Raw genomic sequence first — 25093 nt, 5'->3', positions numbered from 1 at the left:
TAACACGCACTCACATGCAGACTGCTAAAATTGTAACCCCCGTAGTCGAATAAAAATCAATTTGGATTTTCCAAAACGGAAAAAAACATATGTTGCGGTTATGTGTATAAATATGCTGCTCAATAGAAAAGGGCTACTGGGTGTTTTGAATTTTGAACGTTACGTGAAAAGAACAACGCGAAAACAGAGTATTTTTGGTGCCTCGTTATTCAAATGTAAATTTCATATTTGTTAGATTGGTTTGCTATCTTCCAAGAAATCTTCTCCTCCTCTAAACCATCTTGTGTGCGTGGATTATTATTTTATGGATTATTTAAAATTTATTTTGATAATTCCTGAATATTCTCAACTTTAATTAAAAAAGTGGAAGTGGTAAGGCCTATATTTTTATTGTAATGTGTAAATCAGTAAATCATTAGGACTTTTCAACATTAATTTAAAAAATCCGAGGGCACTAGATTTTTTGGTGGCCGGATAAGATATCAAATTCCCAACCTATCTTAAGGGGCCTACTGATTAAGAGTCCGCCGGACGGTATCGGCCTGTCAGTTAGAAGAAAAATTTGACAGTTCCGAACAACTGACAGGCCGATACCGTCCGGCGGACTGTTAATCAGTGGGCCTTTACATTTTACACAACCTATGTTTTAAATAAGCATAAGTATAATTAAATAGGTTCACAGGAAAGGAAACAGGAAAATAATATTAAATTTGTATGAAAAAAATTAAAATCTAAAGATTTCATAATTTTGAAAAGTTGTTAATCAAAAGTTATATCATTTTAGAAGTACAATACAGGGTGTGGCCATTAACACGAGCAATAAATTTAACTGTAGGCTGTCTCCTCAAACTTATCAACTGTTCAGCGATTTTTGATAATTATGAAACTGCGTTTGGGAAACTCATCTAACAAATCATTTAGACTTCCTATTTTTCATACAAATTAAATATCTCCTTCAATGTACGCTGTCATCAGTGTAATTGACGTTGATTGTCACGCTTTAAACATAGCGAATTTAAAATGTTCTAAAAATCATTAATAGTTATTTTTAAATGTTGCCGAACAAATGTTAGTCAGTCTGAGGAGTAAAGCCTACAGATAAAGGCATTTTAATTTATTGCTCCTGTTACAGGAAACACCCGGTATAAGTAGGTAAACTAAGCAATAAATGTTGAGTTCCATGCCCAAAGGGCATGCTCCATGTGCATAAGGACCCTTCTCTGATGGAAGGCCACAAATAGTTTAAACATATTATTCTTATCCAGCGAGAGTAGAAATACGGAACATTAAAGGCGAGGCTTCGTCTCGCGCTTGACAGTTTTATTAATCAAACTGATTGTTTACCACCTGCATTTGCTGCTGTTTTATTCAACGCAATTCCATCAAACGGTTTATGTCCCCGAGAAATCTACGTGCATTTCCGGAGTATTTATCTATTCCTGTTTTTTGGTAAATAAATATACATACCTATAAAAAATATAATGGGATAATCTTACACAAATCGACCTTAGCTTTATAAGGCTTGTGTTATAATAGGGAGATAAAGATAAATACATTAGATAACATCCATAACTTAAAAAGAAGTATGTGTGATAAGCATACAAATAAATGCCCTTACCAGTATTCGAACCCGGGACCTCCTGTTGCTCATAGCCATCATTTCATGCTAATCAATATAATAAAATAATAAATAAATATAAAAGGACATTACTACACAAATAGACTAAGACAAATAGACAACGATATATCTAATATATACGTATTTATAAATATACTTAAAATACAAAGAAAAGACCCATGACTCAGGAACAAATATCCGTTCTCATCACACGAATAAGTAAATGCCCTTACCAGGATTAGAACCCGTGACCATCGGCTTCATAGGCAGGGTCACTACATAATATTAAAAACCGTACAAGTATTTCAAACGATATTGGCGGTACTTAATAGGGTGTTTCATTTTTCTGAATTTTCGATTTTCATCTGACCTCGCACGAATTCTTGTTCTCACTGGTAGAAAAAAATATGCCTAAGAAAAATAAAAATTGATTAATTTTTAGATGTAGCATAATATCAACAAAGATTTTCTCAAATAACCAACGACTCTACATCGGAAGATAGAAAATGGTTTAAGCGGCTACCATCAAAGCAGAGAGTAGTTTGATACTGAACCTTCTACATATAAAGATATTATATTTAGTAGTAAACTTGGGATTTTGGTTACTCTATAAATGTTCTAATTAAGATTTTTCCGTTTTTCCACCTGTTTCCAAAGGAAAAGTGCTTTTATCGTATTTAGACATAAAATTCAGTTATTTCATTCGATTTTAGTATCAGTTCATTACATTTTGTTATTTTAGAACATAGAATGTATGTATTATTATTTCCTTATTTTTATTTTGGGTCTTAGTTTAGGTTTTTTACAATATGAATATATAAGTAAAATATAAAAACACAAAACAATATAAAAACATATAAGCACATTATAAAAAACCTAACCTAGCTGCCGGTGGTCAGGGCCGCAAATAGAGGAACCGACGTACTATACGCGCCGTGTCCAGGATTACCGCCTTTTGCATCTGACCCTTGATCCAGCCACCCAGCCAGAGGCTCTCTAGGTGTTGGTCGAGACTCTTCGCTATGAGCCCGTTCGCTGTTATTATTATGTGTCTGTCTTACCATATCTCGGGGTCCCGGACCTTTGGGAGGCATGCGTCAGCTCGCCACAAGTTGCCCTCGCGGGTTTATTATTATTATTAAATTTTCGTATTTGTATAAGCCTTTTTTCTAAATTTTCTTATGTTTTGGACGCCTAATATAAAAGGTATAGGCTGACTTACTTTACTTTGGATTTTCAAAACAAGCGAAAGCTATGCTTGTAGCTCTGCATCATAGCCTGGAGCAAAGTGTTTTCATATACAATAGGAATGTAGCAAAAAAAATCAAAGAGTCATAACTACAAAGAAAGGGGTACGTAATAAAAAATAAAATTTAGAAATCTTAGTAATTTTAAAAAATATACTTATATATAGCAAAGCAGTACATAAGGTTTACGTGTTCTAAAAAAAGTTTTGTTACATGAATTAAGCCTTTAAGAATCACTTCTTTTTGTCCGAGTAAAATTGTGAGACATTAAAATCTTCGAGTGTTATAATTATGTGTTTGAAAATAGGTATATATATTTTTAATTTAAAATGAGCTTCTAATAATTGTAATTAATTTAATTGATGACTCTAACAGATCAACTCATCTTTAAAAATAGATTATCTTTAAAAAATGCTTAAACTGCAGATTTGAAATTCCTAACCCATTTAGCCTTTATCTTGTTAGCTGTTAAGCCCTTGAATAAATTTCATTATTGCTTTTGCAGCAGTTTTGTTTCAAGTTGAATGCACCTAATTATATTGACAAGGCATGAAATGCAATTATGGCGTAGCACCAACAGAGATGTAGTATAAATCCAAAACTAAATGTATGCGGATTACTGGTATCAAGAACTGGTAACATTTTTTTAATTTACAATAAAGACGAAAGTTCGAGAAAAAAATGTTGTTTAATAAATGCCTAACATGTTGAGAAAATGACTTTATGATAAAGTTCTAACAGTATTACATTCTTTGACATTGTAAAATACACTAATAAAAAGTATAACTAATAAAAAAAATCGACTAAAATTTTTGTGGGCTAATAAACACTTCGAATACATTTTTCCATACATCATTCCAAATGCAATGAGGTACAAGACGTATATTTAGGAGTAGTATTATTTCGCGGTAGTATTTTTCGCCGTTTTGAACTTGTCGAGTAGACTAGTAGCACAATTAGTAATAAAAGCGTGTATCACAAACATATTTTTTGGAAAACACCAATTGGTGAAGTGGAACTCCTGATGATGACCATAAAATGACAACATTCGAGTTGGGCAGTTAAGTTGGCGCTTTTTGTTGGACTAAAAGTGCATTTCCAGAAAATGAGAGCTTATCAATTTGAAATCAAATTATTATTCGACTCCTACAATACTCTTATATTCATATATTTTCCTTTGAAGTTATATTGTTGCGATAACAGTGGAAGGTATGAAAATGCATTTACTCTAATTACATCTTTTGATCTTTTTATTCAGATATTGGGTCCATAACAAAGTCACGATATTTTTTAAGTTCTCACCGGCTTCCGGGTTCTGCGTTTAAATTTTGCACTACAGACTTTACTATACTTTTTAAACCACTTCAAAAATAGGACGAGGTTATCATTTTACCCGTATTGTTTTGTATATTTGTTATCTCAGAGAATTTGTAATCCGATTTTTTGTTCTAAAGTATATTGTATTGCATTTCACATGTACATTACAGGTATTTCAAGTACTTAAAAGTATAGGTAGGTGTAGATACACAAATGACACATGAAACCCTGATGGGCTCACCAATGAAGGTAGGTAGGTAGTTGGTCCTATTTTTGTCAAATCCAATGCTGATGATGGAATCCATTCAGGAATTGAGGGAACTCGTCAAATCTGGATGCAGGATGCAGATCCAAACCTTGAAACTTGAAAGCACTCGAAGCGCAAGACTTTTAGTGAAACTACTCTTTGGTCAGACAGGAACGAGAGTCATGCGAGGACTGTGTTACTCAAACTTAAACCTAAAAATGTAAACTAAATTAACCTTACAAAAAGATATGTTAACTTAAAAAAGATAGAATAAAATATTATCCCTTTTTTATGCGCTAGAAATTGATATGTTTGAATTTGGTGCCAAGCCAAATAGTTACAATACTGGCTAGTAATACTTACCCCCAGAAAACGAATGAATAACTTGTTTCTTTCTTATCGAACCGCACCATAGAGCCTACAGCGAAAAACAAAAATCGTAATTTAGAAATCGTAATTTTCAAATATTTAAGAGGGTTAGAATATCTGATATTAGTTACTCCTATTGGGACCGTGCGAAGTGCATGGTGGGGGTAAGTAAAACGATCCCAGCGCATGAGATGGTAAAAATTAGAACTAACTGCGGATAGCGTATTTAACATTTCGTACAAGTTATATGGCTCGAAATGAAACTTTAATTTACGATTACTCCTCAAATATTCATTTAAATTGTAGGTATGGTATAAGGGACCTTTGTAATCTGTATAAAATGCTTAATATAACTAACGTATTTAATTTGATAATTTTAAATACTGTATCAGTGTAAATAGCTTTGCATATGCCACATATGTACTATGTGATCTTTTTCTAGAAGTTAAGAATGGGTATAGTAAATTATCCTTAAAAGATAGACATTCAACATCGCGGACTTTTTTGTAGACCCATAAAAGAGAGACAACCCCACCATACATTGTGTTGTTATAACTCCAACGGATTAGGCAGCGTTTTCGATTAAAGCTCCTAGCCAGCGTGATTTTTTCGACAACATCGTTATATTTAAACAAATTTACACAAAACCTTAACAAGTTAAATACCTAAGCCTTCCTCAAGAATCAGTCTATTGATAGATGAAAAACGTATGAAAATCTGTTCAGTAGTTTTTAGTTTTGGAGTAGTTTTATAAGATGTAGTGCATTGAAATTTTCCCCTAGACATGCCGACGCTAGGTTGCGTGACAGTCGTGCACAATTGCACATAGCGAATACCGATACGTATAAGAACGCGATATGCATGTATAAGAACTAAATATGTACCATGGTTTGCAAGAAACAAATACCCAGTACTGAATACAGTATTTACTTTTATGACTTGGCTTGGGACCGACTTTAAACATAGGTATCAGTTGCTAAAGCATATTAACAGGATAACATTTATTTTTCTAATTTTTTGAAGTCAGTTTTGCTTTTTTTGTAATGTTAATTTTATTATTGACCTTCGATATGGGTATATTAGTTTATTGCAGTTAATTTTGCCCGAATACCACTGCCCAGTCAATTGTAGGGCTGTGATACGCAGAACAAGACTGTTGCTAGATGCCGGGATTAGCCTGGGTCGATAAATTTTATCACATTTCTAGGTTACAAAGTAATACTAACTTTCTAGAATTCGTAACGCAGCACTCGAGCCAATTCAATTAAGTGAGTAAACAAATTGTATAGAATAGACAAATGTGTAGAAGCTTTTAACAAGGTATAGTCGAGATTTTGCGGTGAATTTACAGCAACAGTTTTATTGAATCCGATCTATCATTTCACTAAACTTGAAATAGATAGCATGTAGGTGTATCCAAGTATCTTCATTCCTCTTGTAACTATGTAACTCCATAATTCCATATGTCAAAAGCAAAACTGCATTTGTAGTAAACGATATCCGACACCGAGTCGTTTCCTACCGAGCGACATTTCTGTTACAAAAGCTATTTCTTTTGTGTCATTTGTGTCAACTACTATTTACTGATCTTTATACAGCGTGTATTTTTGATAACCACCACATAATGAAAGGGCAGTTTAGGCTGTAATCAACACACTTTCATAGGTTTAATAAAAAATTGACGACTGTTAGTTTTTCATACAAAATAATTCAGTAAACAATGTATCACTACTCAAAACGTCTCATTAATGACGCAACGTCACAACTGTCACAAGTGATCATGATGTACGAAATACATTGCCGCTCGAAAAAACATCAACAATTAATTATGCTCTGGTAGTGAAGACTAAACTAAAAAATCTTTCAGAATTATTTTATAGCACTAAGACCTACATCTAGTTTAAGTTTGAGGTTATATCAAAAATACACACTGTAGAGTTTTACGACTGTACCATAGTCGCCTTCAGATATATTGGAGCGGCCAAGGTGCTCATAAATATCTAAACACGCCTCTATTGTCTTTTAAGGGCTTATATTCTAAAATAACGTTAACGTCCGCTGGATTTCAGGCTCTCTCTCAGGCATGGGAAAAACTAGTTAAAACGTTTATAGTAAGTATTTACATTGCTTCGAAAATAACGCCAAATCACGAAACTAATCTCAATAATTTACGCTATCCCGCGATGAATAGTTAATTAACTTGGTAAAACATGATCTGCATTGTCGTCATATTACAATTTGTTCAATACGTCTCTAAACACCCCTAAGGGTGGCTTGTATTCCATTCATGCATCGGCAATCTCCTCCTTGCGAATTCGCACGTTGCTCCGTTGTATGAGCGTAACAGCGCTATGTGCGAATCCACATCCAATGTGAAAACCGCCTTAATATAGGTAATTTTAGTTAATGAGACGTATCATTTAATAGAAATAACTTGCTACTTTGTCATAATAAAAAAGTGTAATAAACAGTTGGTAGACTTATTATATGTTTTTTTGTTTAGATATAAGTACATTTGTTGGACTAAAAACTAACTAAACTTGCTTTAGACTAGGTCTCTCAAATACCTACGTTCATGCGTTGTTGTGTCACAAGCGAAACATTCAAATATACAAACTTTTATAGTTATAGTAGGTAATACCTATTAGTAGGATTAGTATTATTGCACATTGCAATTTCAACAAACCGGAACTTGTACGGCAATCACTATGTAGGGGTAGATTGAAGCGTTACTCAGAATTCATTAATTTGGCCTACCCACGCCTGTTGTTTGTTCACGCGAAGGCCTGCGCTGTGCACCTAGAGGCATATTCGGATTCGAAATACGAGTATGTTACTTCTCATCCCCCTCGCCCCCTCACACTTTACTTTTTGATAGCTAGGGACTGTATGAGGTAAGTGATAAAATCGAGTATAAATGACCAATTATAAACTTATCGCGCAGTTAGAAGATGCAGATGTCAACTTTGTGCCGTAAAGTAAATAATAATGTGTAAAAATCGTGAAAGTCCGACAAATTGGTTAATAAATTAAATTACAGTACACAATAATCATAAAAAACCGGACAATCCGAGTCGACCCTCGCCCACCAAGTAGATATTGTAGATAGTACAGCAATTTATGATTTAACTACAAATGTATAGTTTTCAGATTTTTCCCTATACCTGTAGTATAAGACGGTATTACTTGCCAAATTTCACAGTTCTAGGTCAACGGAAAGGGAATAATACTAATCCTATAATTTTGATTCACTTGAGGGTTTAGAAATATAGGAATCAGGGAGACAATAGACCTGAGTTTCAACTCCATATTACCAAACAGATGGACCGGTGATTTTTTAGGTAGATATTTTCAAATTTGTAATTATTATAAAAGTTAAGATAATTTAATATTTTTATATGAAATTTGTGTTTCGCTCAAGAAAAAGGGGCATAGCTATGGAAAAAATACAGCAAACAACATAAAAATATTTTCGATATTGTTAATATTCAGGGATGAAAATGGGGACTACGTTTGTATGGAGAAGCGGCCGTCCCCTTTCCTCTTAAACGTTTCATGATTGTTGCCGTTACCGTAAAATGTGCCTACTTTGCTGCACACTGGGTAATTGTGCTTCAACAGTGTATATACATGAAAACTATATCACAAGCTTATTTCAGTGTTAGACCATGATAGTAGTGATGGTCTACTTTAAATCGGTGTATATATATCAATATACCTACCACAATATAGTAAATTTAAATGTTAACTTAAATTTCGTATTTTAGAGCAAAGTAGGCACATTTTACAGCACTATATTTTAGGTTCACAATTATGAATATTTTGAAAATGTATGGTTTTTAAATACGTATACTAGCGACCCGCCCGGTTTTTCACGTGGGTTAACAAATTATGCAATTAAACCTTCGTCAAAAATCACTCAATTTTGAAAATCGGTTCATTACTTTTTGAGTTTATCGCGAACACACATACATACAGACGAACAACTCGGCAGGGGACTTTGTTTTATAAGGTGTTAGTAATATTTGTAGTATTTTTAAATTATCAAAATAATTGAATACAAGTTTGTACAAAATTAAGCTCTCGTTAAGGTGACAAATATGCAAATTGACCAATGTATGTAAAAATTAAAACTTGTCACAAGTAACCCACATTATATGTCTATGAAAATCTACAACCACCTCCCAAACTCTATCAAAGATCTGGACAATGTAGGTCAATTTAAAAAACACCTAAAGCTGTTTTTAATTAACGGATGTTTTTATAATCTTAATGAATATTTTGATAAAGTCAGTAAATGAAAATATTACCGTGCTTCGTTTATGTAAGGAAATAATGTTATAATACAATCAAATGATCATGCGTGAATGTATGTGTAATATTATTTTAATGATGTGCGAAATAATTGTAATTTAATCACCTACTGTAGCCCTCTTATATTGCTGTGCCCTTACAGGGTGTCACATGTATATACCTATATGTTCCATTCCATCCATGCTTGTAATGTGATATGCAATAAACTATTCTATTCTATTCTATTCTAAATAATTTCATAATAAAAGAAAAGTATACTCGTTTAAATTTGAATTAATCATCATTTTAGCCTTTTATCACCCACTGCTGAGCATAGGCATCTCTCCGTGTACGCCACTTATCCCTGTAGTGGGCTAGTCTCATCCAGACGTGTTCCGCGATTTTTCGGATGTTATCCACCCAACGAGCCAATGGACGCTAAGCGCTTCTTTTATCAGTATGTGGCCACCAATCCGTCAACATTTTGATCCACCTGCCATCACTACCTAGCAACCTGTCCCGCCCAATTCCATTTAAGCTTGGTAATGACGTTGGTGCGAGGTTGGATCTCGACATCCTTCACTCGGTCTTGAAGATTAATGCCGGGCATGGTGCGCTCCATGGCTCTCTGAGCTAGTTGTGGGTTATGCAAAGCCTGCTTGATGAGCCATGTCTCGGCACCCCATGTCATGGTGGGCAGGACACATTTTTTTTTATACTACGTCAGTGACAAACAAGCATACGGCCCGCCTGATGGTGAAGAGTCTCCGTAGTCTATTGGACGCCTCCAATTCCACAGGTGTTACTTGCGCGTTACTAACACCCCGCATCCTCATTGAGCTCTGAGCACACATTGATTAAAGAGGCGAGTTTTCAGGCATTCTGGTACGGTATCAGATTTAAGAGTTTCCGCTAGTAATTATAAATAAATATCTTCAGTGTGTTATTCATTAATCATTTGAAGAAATTGTAGGTAGCGAAACAGGAAAATATAATGAAAATATGACTAATTGAAAAATTAAAATTTCATGAATTGCCTTATTGGGTACATCTTTTTTAAATGTTCAACAAACGGGTAAAAAGAGTAGGTACATTTTCTAATAATTATAATATATGAATAAGCGAAATGATACTGTACCTAGTTGTCCTGGTAGGTAAAACTAGGTAGAAATAGAGAGTAGGCAGGTCAGTGTTTCCCCTGCCCGTCGTCTCTTTGAGGGGTAAGCAGTGTTGGCCCCTCAACCGTTTTTTACCCAAGGAAAAAAGTGCAAGGTTATTAACCATTACCGACCCGTCAATATTTGTACATGTAAAGAAATGACTCGTTACAAACGCTTTTTTTTACAATATTTAACACAGATCTACAATGTACAAGATTGCCTGTCAAACATCAAAAGTGCGACCAAAGTCGGAATGATGACTAATCTCATTGGAAGTATTTAATTCAGAGGTAATATCTAATTGGCTAAATTATTTGCTTTTGTAACAGTATATTATGGTTCCTTAGACAAATAGCAAAAAACGGAACCCTTATAGATTCGTCATGTCCGTCTGTCTGTCCGTTTATTCCATGATATAATCACCCACCGTATCTCATTTAGCTTTTCATATTTTCCAGTCCACTAACCTAATGTCTTGATATATTCATGCGGCCACTAGCGGCCACTAGTGGCCGCTATGACGCTCGAAAGTGGTCACGTGTTTTCATTTATAGCCTGCCTGTTTTGCACTCGTGAAATGTTCATATTCTTTAAGCGTAAGCGTCATTCTGGACCTGTGGTATTTTGTTTATATTCTAAACTGCTAAACAAGCAATACACATTTGTAATTAGATAATAGTTATTTGTTTAACATGGGGGCAAAATAGTTGTTTAACCGTTCGTGCTAATATTGATACCCGAGCAAACAAAAGATTCCAAAAGTGAACCACGAGCGTAGCGAGTTTCAAGACACGAGGGTTAAAGAAATATTGCCACCGAGTGAAACACAAAATTAAAAACGTATAAAATATCAAACAAAATAAAACCAAACTAAATTCAAACGAACATTAAAATAAGTACTTACTTATCAAAATCATCATTTAACTCAAATTTACATCAGATTACTTTGCCTCAGATGTGGCTAAAATGCAACTTTTTCGTGAGTTTTTGAACAAGCAAGAGAGCTTTTACCAACTAGTGTAGTGAAAATGATTATTTCAATCAGTATAAAAATGGCTCTAACGACGTGTATTTCTCGAGAAACTTCTGTTTTACTCGCTTGTAAAAAGAGAACTGGGACCCCTACACAAAAGCCGCTACCAGAAAAGTAGGTTAGGTTAGGTTAGGATTGCGAGCATTACACAAAACAAACCACTACCAGAATACTAGGTTAGGTTAGAACTGCGACCCCTACATAAAATAAAAGAAAAGCAGGGATCGTTACCGGTATTCTGACTACCGGTTTTAAATTAGGTATAACCGGTTACAGTAGCCACAGCAAATTTACTGCCATCTTTCGACACATAATTAAAACTTTTAGAACGCCATCCGACCGGTTATAGTTCTATTTCGCTATTTATATCACTAAAGCTTTGATTACCGGTATAATCAATAACGGTATTCATGTATATTAGCGATTTTTCCATTAGACAACAATTCCTGTGTTTGAGATGTTACCCTTAAAAACCATTACCTGTAATACATGTCAATATCAATACACTTCTTTATTTGTTTCTTCGAATATGTTGTGGTTTGCCGTAATGCTAAATTGTCATAATACTTCAGACTTACAGAAAACTGAAATATTATACGTCGTAAATTAATTTTCTTATTCAGTACCTAATAATAGTAATTTCTTATTCAGTGCCTAGTAATAATACCTCTGCCAGCTATATGTTATCGCGTGACGTTACAATATTACACCTATTTGTTGTGTTTTAGTAGTAGTATCTGATTGACATCTTTACTTTCAAGTGCAATGAATAGCGGTATTGAATAAAGGTATTTAATATTGTAGATAGTCTATATATATCGGTAAAAACAAAAGCGAAATGAAACCACTATCTCTAATAGGATTATAGGTATACTTTTTATAGCGGAAATAGTTTGAACATTTATTTACATGTATTAAATAAAGCCGGTTGTACAATCTCTGAAGAAAAGTAGTTTAGATTAGGTATAAAAAACGCAACTTGCAAACAATAATTGATGTATTTTTAAATGAAGTATTAGATGATTTTTGAGATTTAAAGTTGATGGCAACGCACACTTTTAATTTTATTTATTTTATACCGTATAATACTTATATAATAAAACTAGTATAGTTAAATATCCTTATATCACATGATCGTTGCGTTGCAACAAATACGTGGTATACCAAAAGATAATTATATAAAATAATATGAAACGTTTTAATAATATACCACATGTATATTATATCAAATGAGTGGTTATATTTCCTGAAATTCTATTAGATGTTGATATACTTATCGACAGAAAATATATTTGATATTTTTATATCGATCATTACACGCTCCTTTTCTTTCCACAGGCAACTAATACTCATCGAAACATTCTAAAAAGCCCAAACATAATTAGGTTGCGTTATTTTATCACATAAATAGTTCCTATGCCATATGCCACCTCTTGCCTCCATCATTAGATCAGCTCGATGGTACCATAATATTGCACTGTGACCCGACTTCAATAAATAAATAAAATGTTAAAAGTCAAATAACCCTTACACAACAATTAGGAGCCTAATACAGTTACTAACAAGCCTTATCTACAACCATCAAGCTACATGTCGTTAACTTATCAACCAAATGAAGCCTCATTAAATACTAAAGTTATATATTAGTTGGGAATTAAGCATGACAACAGATAATTGCATGATTCTATACTTAATGACTCTATTGCTTACTTTGTAATGTTTCCGTTTCATATTAATTGTTTTTTTTTATAATACTAAAATTTCATATCATGCAGTAAACGTGTATATGATATTCACATCATAAACGTGTATATTATGATGTTCACATCGTATACACGTTAAAAATAATATGAAAGATATATAAATTCACTATATGGTTATGCCTACTCGACTCTTATGGGTTACACGCATAAATGCGTGCATCTCTATGAGTGTACGTATACGTACCTTAATTTCTTAACTAGGTGGTTTGTATTACTACATATAACGAAAAGTCGATAAAGTTTAGTTATTTATCCCCGTAGTGTTAATGTATTTGATAACTGTTTCTAAATGGTGTGTGAGAAAACATACATAATAGCGGGAGTTGGCAACAAGCACTGGCCAGTTTCACCTAGACGCCGCGTTAATGTTCATAATGGTCTTCCTGTTTTATAGTGACTCCGATTTCTCACCGTGATCATATTAACTCTGCTGTATGATATTTCCAATACGACCGGGAAATTATATGTAATTTAGAGCAGCCTATAATTTCCCTCCAGTCTTTTATATTTATAAGATAGTGGCTCTGTGATCTCGAAAACCTCCAGGACCCCAAAAGCACCATTTGGAAAGAAATAAAAATAATAACATTATATATAATTTTAAATATGGAACCCGCTCACAAAACTTCACGAACATCGGTTGAGAAATGCGATTTGTAGGGGAACATCCAGACACACGAAACCATTTTTGTCCAAGTCGAAACGGAGACCTCCGCTCCGCTTGCTCAATAAAAAACAACATTCCTACACAACATTGGTAATGAGACACTCCAGTTAAACATTCAAAACAATATTAGACGATTCTTGTTACTTGTTAGTAACCGTTAAATTATAAACACCTAAACTAAAACCTAAAGCCACACCGTAGCGACTACTTATCGAGCTATATTTAGAGCTGATAATTTATGGGACATGTCGTTATTAATCTATTATATTTTTATGACTGAAGTGAAAGTAATTATGAGCAAATAAAGAATACAAAATACCTACATACATAAAATTGAAAAACCTTGTTTATTAAAGTTTACGCTCGGTCAAACAATTGTAGAAATAATAATTACACGTCAAGGCCGTAAGACAATTAATTATTAACAATTGAATGACATGTAAGAGCCTTCTAAAGAGTCTTTTTTGCATACAGCAAAAAAATTATATCTTTACAAACTTACCTTTTTTACGACGGCTTCGGTAAAATCCTAATGTCGAATGAAACCGCCACCGGGAAGCTTATGTAGAACTTACCCTCTGGGCTGGACCGGCAGCATGCCGGGCGCGATGAAGCCCGGGAGCTGGCCGGAGTTCTGCATCGGGGCGAACGCCTGCGCTTGCGACTCGAACGGCAGCGGCGGGAGCTGCTGGAAGTAGTCGTAGCGCTGGAACTGAGGCTGGCAGGTCCGATCGGGCCACTCGCGACTGAGAGCCCACTCGGCCATGGTGTGCCCCTCGTGGTGCAAGGAATACTACGCAGCGGCGGGCGGCACGCGTGCATCGCGGGCAACTCGCGCGCGCACTGCCGGCTCCCCGCCCGCCTCGTCTCCCCAACGCATAAACATACTGCAAATCCTTTATCTGGCCACGATGCACTCCTACGTACACTATGTATTTACGTAGTTAGCCGGCGACTGATAAACGGCTGTCATACACTGTTCACACTTCTTTTAGTTATTATATTAAGATGTCAACCCCGACTTTTCGCTTGACCGTAGCGACACGCGATGCACTTCGACTAATTAAATCGGAACGAACCGTATATTCGATAGGGCAACGTTAAAGCACTTTAAAGTAGGTATATCTCACTCCTATGAAATTGCAGTGACCACTAAGAAGCGTGAAATAAAAAGTCCCTAGTCGAGCATGATCAATATTTTTAGTGAGACTTGGCTGCTAATTGGCAACTCGCTAAGTCGCTACTAACAAGTATAATAAGTAAGTTGGTAGTTATTGTGTACTATTTGACTCGAGTGCCTAGAGTTGCAATATTGTTGCACATCAAGTCGTATTTTAATGCCTGCCTACGTTATTATACACTCAAGAGCAATGATTGCAGGTTTTCACAGTTCTTGAATTTATTTAGTGCTTACCTACCACGTCGTAAATAGTTATAATTTTAGTTCAGTTTAGGGATATATACTCGTTTCGAAACGTACAGTCAGCATCAAAAGTAGCGGATCAAATAACGCTTCATAAGTACCTACCATTCTGTAACGGCTTAACAAAAAGTGGTGTCTTTAATATATAACAACTAAGACCGTAAAATATATAATTTTGAACGTGAATTTTAGAAATTTATCTATATTTGGAAAAGTTATCCGGGATGTCAGATACTTTTGGCGCGTTGTTTCATGCGCTACTATTGATGCTGACTGTACACTGATATCGTTTATTAAATATATTGACTTTTACCTAACAAGAGATAATATTGTTGAGCAGTTAGGATGGGGGGTTGCTCGCCTTAGGAATAAATAACTTTTTTAGGGAAAATGCGGACGTTCGTGTGGTAAGTCCGAATTCTGGCCAAAAATTAATCCTGTTCACTTTAGACGTATGATAAATAAATAAATATTATGGAAACTTATTACACAAATTGACTACGTTCCACAGTAAGTTAAATAAGGCTTGTTTTGTGGGTACTTAGATAACGATATATATAATAATATAAATACTATATAAAGGGATATTTGTTCCTGAGTCATGGGTGTTTTTATGTGTTTATAGTATTTATAAATACTAAAATACATAGGAAACATCCATGACTCAGGTATAAATATCTGTACTCATCACACTAATAAATGCCCTTACCAGGATTTAAGCCCGGGACCACCGGGTTCATAGGCAGGGTCTACTACCAGACAGGTCGTCATAATTAATTAATATGATTTAAGTACAGACAGGAATTGGAATCTGCCCATGATCTCTTAACTGAAGACGTCAGTATTTTTTCCGAAACTCAAAGAAATGAACTGGAAAAAATCAATTTCCTTCTTAAAAAGTTCTAGTAAGTTCACACTTTGTCGTGCCAAGGTAAAGCAATTAACGTGTTTCTCAAACTTTTCTTAGAAAAATATCAAGATATCGGAGATTGTTTGGAAGTCAATCTTTAAGTTCTTCGGTCTTTTAGGCATAATACTTAAATGTAGGTAATTTTTTAGCGGCTGGTGTTCTAATTTTGAATTAATTTGCACTTTTCACTCATCTTTCATTTTCACTTTTTAGCAACAATAAAAAAAAATTCTAGTCATGAAACATTAACCGTACTTATAATTTACACTCGCTCTTTGAGTTTCCAAAACGTCCCGCTTGGCGCACTGTTCAAAATCCCATTAAAATGAGACTTAAACGCGTACGTTACGATACGCTATCGAATGAAATTTACACTAGAGGTACAGATCTACTAACATTTTATATAACCGATATTTAGGATCTCATTTCCTATTCTTAGTTCAAATATTTTCCCATTTAAGGGCACACACATATTTTTTTTGCAAGTGGTCCCGGGTTCAATTGGTAAAGGCATTTATTCGTGTCGTGTGATGAGCATTGATATTTGTACCTGAGTCATGGGTGTTTTTATGTGTTTAAAGTATTTATTAATATTTATATATTATATACTTATATCGTTGTCTAAGTACCCACAACACATGCCTTATTGTGCTTACTGTGGGACTTAGTCAATTTGTGTAATAATGTCCTAATATTTATGTATTTATTTCTCGCGACGATCAGAATTTACTCATAAAGACCGTGCAAATGTTCTTTTTGGTTTACAACTTTGCAGCTTTCAATTACTTACAAATCGAAAGATTTTTTATTCTTCTTCATTGATGTAGTTTCAGTCAAATTTTACGCGCATAAGTTCAGTTTAGATGATGGGTCTGGCCTTGTAGTAATGTGACCTCTATATGAAGCCGATGGTCCTGGGTTCGAATTCCAACCCCGGTCAGGGCATTTATTTGTGTGACGAGCACAGATATTTGTTTTGAATCATGAGTGTCTTCCCACATATTTAAGTCTTTGTATATTATATATATTGTTGTCTGAGTAACCACAATAGTAGCGTTCTTTAGCTTTACTTTGTGTAAGATGTCCTATGATTTTTTTTATTCGTATATCTCTCATCACAGAACAATGAGGTTTCAGTCATTTGGTGGAGTGTATGAAGCCAAAGCCAACACTTAGAGACCATTTTGACAATTTAATGAAATGTAAGGGGTACACTGAGCGGATGCTGCACTTGTCCGTGTCATGGGACGCACGCAGAGGCAGCACCCGCCAGGGTGTAAGGCCTATTTAGAGTTGATGAAATCTAAAATGAACTAGGCTATTGGGTAAAATCGATGGACTAAATACTAATTTATAACCGGACGGACTCCTGTCTAATAAAATGGCTCCCCCCCAGGATGTAGAAAGGTGTCACTGGACTTTAAACACATAGCCAACTCGTCACTTATGTTTCCACATCTACCCTCGAGAACGCAGCTATCGCAACTCGCCTCTGAACGGTTGGCTAAGGAAAGCCAGAGAATCCTGTCCTACCCAACCTTTGCGCACTCGTACGTACTTTGTACGTTGGTTCGCTACTCCCCGACAGCTTGCCACAAGGGGCACTGGTAAAACCAGCGCAGCGGGCGATGGGGTCGTCACATCCCAATGCCTCATTATTTATTTATTATTATTACTTTCTCCGTTAGTATGGCAAAGCAAACTCGTGTCTTAACTACTTCTTTTTTACACGACTTAAAAAACTCAATTCGTGTAATACAAATACAATAGATTCGTCATTAGATATAGTAGATTACACTTACACATTAGGTGCTCCAAAACATTTTAACAGAATTTAGTATGTTCCCATTATGTTAAAAAACACGATGTCGACAGTTATTTCTAGTATTTAAAATATATTAAGTTACGTAGTTTTTGAATTAGAAATTATGAGTGAAAGTTATAAGTAATCTTTATACGAACTCCGCCTGCTAGGCTTACCGTGCTATCAAAAACCCGAAGCGTTTAGGATTCAGGGGGCCTACCGCAAAAATCGAATTTCCAAATTGCGGGATCTTTCTCTTTTACTCTCACTAAGACGTAATTAGAGTGACAGAGAAAAATGCCCGCAATTGACGAACTTTGATTTTCGCGGTTATAGGCCAGATTTCATTACAAACCGAATCGAAATTAACGATTTTTACCTGTCCATATTTATTCCCATTCAAAATGCGTGGTGAATTTCTCTAGACCTGTCACGCTAGCGTGCATAAACTATCCAAAGAGTGCGAGTGAGTGATGTTAGCATACAATACATTCTTTTCAATAACAATTTCATGAGTGAAGTTTTGTTTACTGAGCTGTTTATTTGATGAACTATTTTAATTTAGCTTAAAGAACATAATGCATATGTAGTAGCATAGTCCATATAATACTAGTAGTAGTAGTGCCTCCGCTGTCTTGCGCGGAGCGGGTGCCCGCCCGCGGGCTAATATTCCGTCAAAAATCCGTCGCATGCGACCACTCCCCCGCTCCGTTCACCCGGCCAAGACAGCGGAGGTAGGTAGTTAAAGCACTGTAGGCAATCGCAAAGACAAAACATTTAGAGTTTCGTCATGTCCGTTGAAATTTGGAACAAACACATACATATGTTTGTAAGCCTATACCTCGTTTATGTTAAAATGAAAGGGAGTGTTCCATACACGTAACGTGTATGTAGCTAAAAGTTAATAAAACGTATCATTTCATCAAAAAGGCATAAGTGCTGTGAAGACGCGCCCTTTTGTTTGAAATATGCTTGGTCCACGCGCATAAGGCCGGTTTCTAATCAATAAATATGTCTTAGTTTAAAATGTACCTTAATAACAAAGACATTAAAAGGTTTTATTTATGGCTGCTTGTTGGTTACACCTTTATTAAACAATTATAAATATTTATTTTCCCGTTTCGCCACAACACAAGGAACCTTAGCGGCTCACTTGGCAGGATTTAATAAAAAGTCTTAAAGTACTGTCTGTAGTAGACGGCTTGATAAGCTACGAAGGAAGTAAAGTTTTAAAGGACCGAAATGTATTTTTCACCCAGCAGCTCAGACACGCATACCTCAATACTTGAATGCAGTTAGCAAAAGTGACTTCAAACATATCAGCTGCTAGAGCGTATAAAACAAATAATATTTTATTTTATCCCTTTTGAGCTCTCTTGACTGTTCAAAAACTAATGGGAAAGTTGCATTTTATCCACAATAGTGGGAAAGGCACTCGCTTGCCTTTCCCTTGCTTGGGTATCAATATTAGCAGGAGCGGTTACACAACAACTTTGCCCCCTGAAACAAATAACTATTTTCCATTTTTACGTTTTAAGTTTTTGTTATGAGTGACTCATAATTCTGATCTGCAGGGCTCGTTCCTGTCTGGCCAAACAGTAATGTCACTGGTTCGCGCTTTGTAGTACGTTTTAAGTTTCAAGGTCTGGATCTGTATCTATCTGGATCTGTATCTATGAGTTTTGATACTTAATGATACTCATTAAGTATCAAAACTCGACTGATTACGAAATAATGAAGGTGAATTGGTTTGTTTACAGTATTGGCAATTTCCAATGAATTTTATTTATTACTTTTGTATAGGTCTCTACAACCAACCAAAATTTTGTCAATTTGCTTACTTCGGCGGTCAGCACACTGGATGCGATTCGCTCGTGGCTCATAGCGTTGTCTCGCTCAAACTTCAAAGCGAACGTGCGATTAACATCCCGTGTAATAACCGCCTTAAGACGGCGTGACAGATAAGCCTTAGTGCCTGTTTGCGTCGAGGCGTGTCAGTGAGAGTTTAGACGTCGGAGGGTAAACATCTCAAAGAAAATAAGTTTTTGGGAAAAAAATATATTGTTAGCTTTTATCGCTTACTGTACTTTCCTTTTCACTGGCAACAGTAGTTGCCAGTGAAAAGGAAGTAGTGCTCATCGAGGCAATTCTAACAACCCCAAACACAATTATTTTGCGTTGTTTTATGACAGAGTTCCCATGGCCACCTCCTGTCTTCCTTATCAGATCAACTACAAGATATCATATGATTTATCATCCGATTTGTATGCATTATTTCACCTCGATCGGAAAGCGGAAAGTGGGTCAAATTTAGCTGCCAAGATTTGACCCACACTAACTAACATACATACTTGCAGGGCAAGTTAAATAAAAGCTTGTAATAAAAACGATAATAATGGCTCATTGGTCATTTGGTGACGCTATCAAAGCAAGTAAACAATAAACAATATCATCATAAAATTAGCTAATTACAAAATTTCTATAGACAAGCGCAATAGTAAAGTGCTCTAGTTATCATGTACTTGGCGCAAAACCTTCTAATTTCGGTTTCTCTCGAAAATCCGTTATTTTTAAACCGGTTTCTTCCTATGTCGATGTCTATGTTTACGTGGCACACCACTAGGCCGACCAGCCTTTACGTCACTCTTTAAATAAACCGTTTTTTTTTATTTAAGTTACAATAAAGTTCCTCATACGTTCGCGTACTTATAAAAGTTCAGAGGAAAACCGAAGTAAACCGGTATTTACCGGTATTTTTAAAACCGATTTCGAGCCTTGGGAATCCTATTTGGTGCTTTAGGTTGCATTTCCACCAGAGATATGCGGCGCGCTTCCTAGCATTTCTCATAGTGAACACGCAGCCTTTTCGATATTGAATATTTGCCTTCGTTAATGCTATGAAAATTTATTGATGAGATGTTTTGGTAATAGGTAAATTTACTATAGTTCGCGCACGAATACGAACTGCTAAGCCCACCTTGCGGCGTCAGGTGCCCGGCTGCAGCGCACATTCCTCGCGCGAAGTAGATCTAGGTTAAATATCTGTTAAATCCATTTTTGAAATTTATTTATTTTTAACATATAGACATAAAAATCTATAAAACAGGTACACATTTCTCTGTTAAAAAAATGGATTAGGTAGATTTACACTCTTAGTCCACGTGTTACCGTCAGAAGCCGATTTTGGCGAAATCGCTTTTTCCCTAGTTAAAATTAGTTTCCCGCATCGCCTAACTGAAATCGCCCTTTCACTAAAAACTAGTTTTCCGTAAGGCCTCGGTGAAAATTAGTTTTAAATGGGATTTTTCTGTCAAAAATTGACTTTGGATTGTGCCTTGGTGTATACTATTATAGTTTTGACTAGGTATTTAATTGTTCGAAACATACACATATTTCAGTAAAAACTAGTTTTTACTAGACGATGCACGGAATATAAAACAAAGTTTTGTTTTCCTTTGTTAACATTATAAAATATATATAATTGGTTGTGGCGTTGGCCAAAATCTCATACCTAGGATCTACTGGATGACTCCTGGGAGATGGGAGACAATTACCGGCTGGAATGGTCTTATGAACTTTCAGTAGGAGTAGCAGAGAAAGCGCTATTATTGTTTGTCCTTGTCATAGTCTCACTTTTCATTTCTGCCTACTTCTAAAAAGTCTTAAGTGACGAAGACGTATTGTTGTTGTTCAGCACCTGTTCGCTGTTGGGTACTAACGAACCTGACCAAATTACGTACTAAGTACCTACGTTGTTTTTGGTATGATGTCGGAGATGTTAAAACGTATTTTTAATTTCGTCATAACATTGCGTATTTTCTGTTCCTCGCGGGCGCACGCATATAGCCCATTAACACCACACCACATATAAAATCCAATATCTATAGTCTGGCAAACCCTGTCAGTAGCTAAAGGCGTGAAATTCAAACTTTGTAAGACTGGCCTTGCGCGCCTACTTTTTTCAAATTTCCCGCCTTTTTCTACTGGCGGAAATGGCTTGCCAAACTATATGGGTTGACTCCTATACTCATAAAAACCGTAACAACGCTGCGTATATTTGTAAGTTTATTACCCCAAAGAAATATGTGCTAAATCGCGTTTTTAAATGGTGCCCAAACACGTCACAGCATACGAACTGCTTTTTAAGGGGCACAAAATAAATTCATGTAATTTTTTATCTCCAAAGAGCACGGTCGCATTTTTCTCGCTGTCACGTTCTAACAAGTAGATTTAGTGACCTAATTATTAAAGTTTCAGTCTTTCCCTCACTGTTCCATTTGGATTTGACACCTTGCATGGGTCGCTTCGATTTCGGCGTATAGCGAGGACAACGGACCAGTATCGTTACTCTGTAAGCTGAGTATGATGAAGGCGTGATATCATTGCACGCACATGTTTCTTTTTTTATATGATGTATTTTCAATGTTAAACTTGGAAAATTTATTGATTATAAAATCTATTACATTTTCCACTGGTGACGAGCAATCTCTTGACCTCACATCAGTCCACTGAGCCTCGAAGAAATAGGTTAACAAAACGTCCAACTCACTACTAAGTTGCGCGTGATGTTCATAAATTCTCAGCAAAATAGATAAAATGTATGTTTAGGGTTAGAAACAGAGAGCATACTGATACGATAGCAGGCCCATTAAATTTTATGAAGGTAGACACCTAACTTCATGTCTATTTATAGGACATAAATTTGTAAGCATGTTCTGTACTTGAAATGACTTTCATTTGAAAGTAGTAAATCATATCTAAGAATATGTGTATTATAGGATTGCTTTCTCCAACCACGAGATAGACAAGAATACGTGATAATAAATTATGACATCTGTTCCAAGTACCTACTAATGTTTTGTATATGTATTATCATTCCTCTCCTCATACGTTTTTAATGATTCTTACTTGAAGTTCAGGAATATTATGGAATTGAAGTTAAGGAAAATTGAAGTTGAGGAAGTAGAGGGCGAGTTTAAGATATAAATAAATAGGGCGAGGTGGAGTGAAAATGGGCAACAAGATTTTGCCTGCTTTGGCTCACCCCGGTCCTCCCTTGATTGTCGTCTTCAATCATGAGAGCCATCTAGGTTTTGAGTTATGTAAGTTGCAACAGCATAGAGAGACGTCATCTCCGTGAGGCGGCGTTGCTGTTGTCCACGCTTTCGTTAAACCCTGCCTGTTGACCCCGACTCTTGGCGCCCAATAGGGCGCCTTATACACCGAAGGCTCGAATAACCAGACAGATTTTAAACGTGTGTTCTTGACCGCATTTATAGACTAAAATGCCATACAAAGTTTACTGAAATTAATCTTGTCTTAGAGACAATGACAATCCTTGTAAAGTTTCTGTAATAACTCAGGGAAAAACGCCTATTTGACTGCGACGCTACCACCATGTGACTAGGTTTAGTTCAGTCATACTCGTACCTACTGACAGAAATTAAAGTTTTAAGGGAAATTACTTGGAAAATATATCTGGTAAAAAAAACTTTGCTGGTTGTAATATTTATATTTTGCCAAGACATTGTAGGAGAAGCCGGAAAACTGCTGAAAGATGGACGATTGAGTTTGCGGGCCGACACGTTTTCTTCTTCTTTACCATCACCAATGATGATGATAGCAATGATCACCAATGACAGTTGATGATAACAATGAAACATTGTAGTAGTGGTGGTTCAACAGCTATCGCCTATTTTCCAGCTTGGTTTTAGACCATCATTGCCACATTTCCGAACAGTAGCGTGAAAAAGAAATAACGAGTCGTGTGCAGAAAACACACACAATTTTTTTTATTTTAGCCGAATTTTACCAAAAGTCGTATAATTTTTTGCTCTTTATATGCCCTCTGAAATGCGTGGTTAACCTTTTCGACGCTGTATCAAACAAAAAATCTGTCACTCGGTCGCCACGTCATCGAAGTGTCAAAACCGAAATTGAACTTTACGAGTATGCATAATTATGCACTATGTTTCTCTGTGGTCTGTAACGGTTTAATCCGTCATTTGCGTCTAAAAGGTTAAAATCTGTCGGGTCGCTCGAGCTCACATATATACGGTTGAATGTTACCTGTTATTAGAAGCGGTGGGAGAGTCGTCATCTCCGGACAGAGTAGATATGGGCGAAGTGGCCGGCGACGCCTCGATGAACTCCTGCGTACTCCGGATCACGCCGGGCCTGCGCGCCTCCGTCATGGTTGCCGGCTCTGTGGACAACCGCTCGAGTCAATTCCAGTATACTCGGCAAAACTATCAGAATTAATAAGAGTCAGATGTACATACACGCCGTTACCAGGATTTCAAACTGTGATTGCTAGCTTCGTCGCAAAAATTGCTATTTCATCACACTTGCGCACCAAGCGTGCTATTTCACGCAAGTCCAGCGGGAGCTAAACTCCATTTTACTCCCACGGGAGCATAGCTTTACTTTTAATTATGTCACTAACTCATGCCAACCAAATAGGTAAAATACTTATACTTCAACCTGCGGCTGTCGTGAGTCTATACATTCTAGATCGTTTCCAATATTTCACTTACCCCCCTCGTTGCACTATGCACTAATTGTGCTAGACCCCGAAGACTCAAGACGAGATAGGTCGAAGCTTGAATTTTTTTTTTAATTTATATGAGATTTGAGTCTTTTAGATATATTCGAGTAATTTCTAAAGATGTCAACAACAAACAATACAAAGTCTTTAAATAACAATCCTTTTTAAAAACCTTTCAAAATTGATGACAATGTTTATGGACCCGAGTCCTTATAAATCACGACCCCAATAGTTACTTACAGCTCAAAGACTTCTAATAGGTACAGCTAATCGTACTCTTTGAAAACTTTGTCAACTTCTTTAAATTAAGACATTTGTTCGATTTCTTACCAACTCTAGGTTACATGTTTCACATTAATCTCCATGAAATCACAGTCTTTAAACTAAGTTCCATACCCGCCTATCAAACTTGCTCCGCGTTTGTCCCACACAAAACTGTATGTAGCGTCAGTTACATGTAACCAGGTTTGCTACAGATGAAAGCTGAAGCATGTTGCATCAAACGCCATGTTCTCAAAGGCCCTATTAAACGTCAAAGGCTTATAACAGGACCCAATGCAAAACGCTTCAGTGACACGGTGTAAGTGATGTTATGCAGGTACTTGATTCACAAATATTTGGTAGGGCTCTGAGCTTATTATTAGTGTAATTTGAACTTTTGATTCATAACAGCTATATGTATTCGGAGATCACGC

General features: G+C 36.0%; 1 protein-coding gene across 4 annotated transcripts in view; it reads right to left on the bottom strand.

Moving 5' to 3' along the window:
* LOC133534407 (neuronal PAS domain-containing protein 2-like) overlaps nucleotides 1-24517 on the bottom strand; it is a 93532-nt gene extending 69015 nt beyond the window's left edge. For 3 of the 4 annotated variants that reach the window (XR_009802022.1, XR_009802021.1, XM_061873503.1), the window contains exon 1: nucleotides 14290-14792. Coding sequence is in view for 2 of the 4 variants with exons in the window: in XM_061873503.1 (XP_061729487.1) it covers nucleotides 14290-14480 (191 nt within the window). In the remaining 2 variants the exon portion in view is untranslated. Of the gene's footprint in view, nucleotides 1-14289; nucleotides 14793-23920 lie in introns of those variants that run through there. The other variant, XM_061873519.1, reaches the window with a different exon arrangement.
* Nucleotides 24518-25093: the final 576 nt, after the last annotated feature.

This window comes from Cydia pomonella, chromosome 1, assembly GCF_033807575.1.
Source record: "Cydia pomonella isolate Wapato2018A chromosome 1, ilCydPomo1, whole genome shotgun sequence".
Lineage (NCBI taxonomy): Eukaryota > Metazoa > Arthropoda > Insecta > Lepidoptera > Tortricidae > Cydia > Cydia pomonella.
The sequence above is the reverse complement of the archived record's forward strand: the minus strand, read 5'-3'. Positions and strand labels throughout refer to the sequence as shown.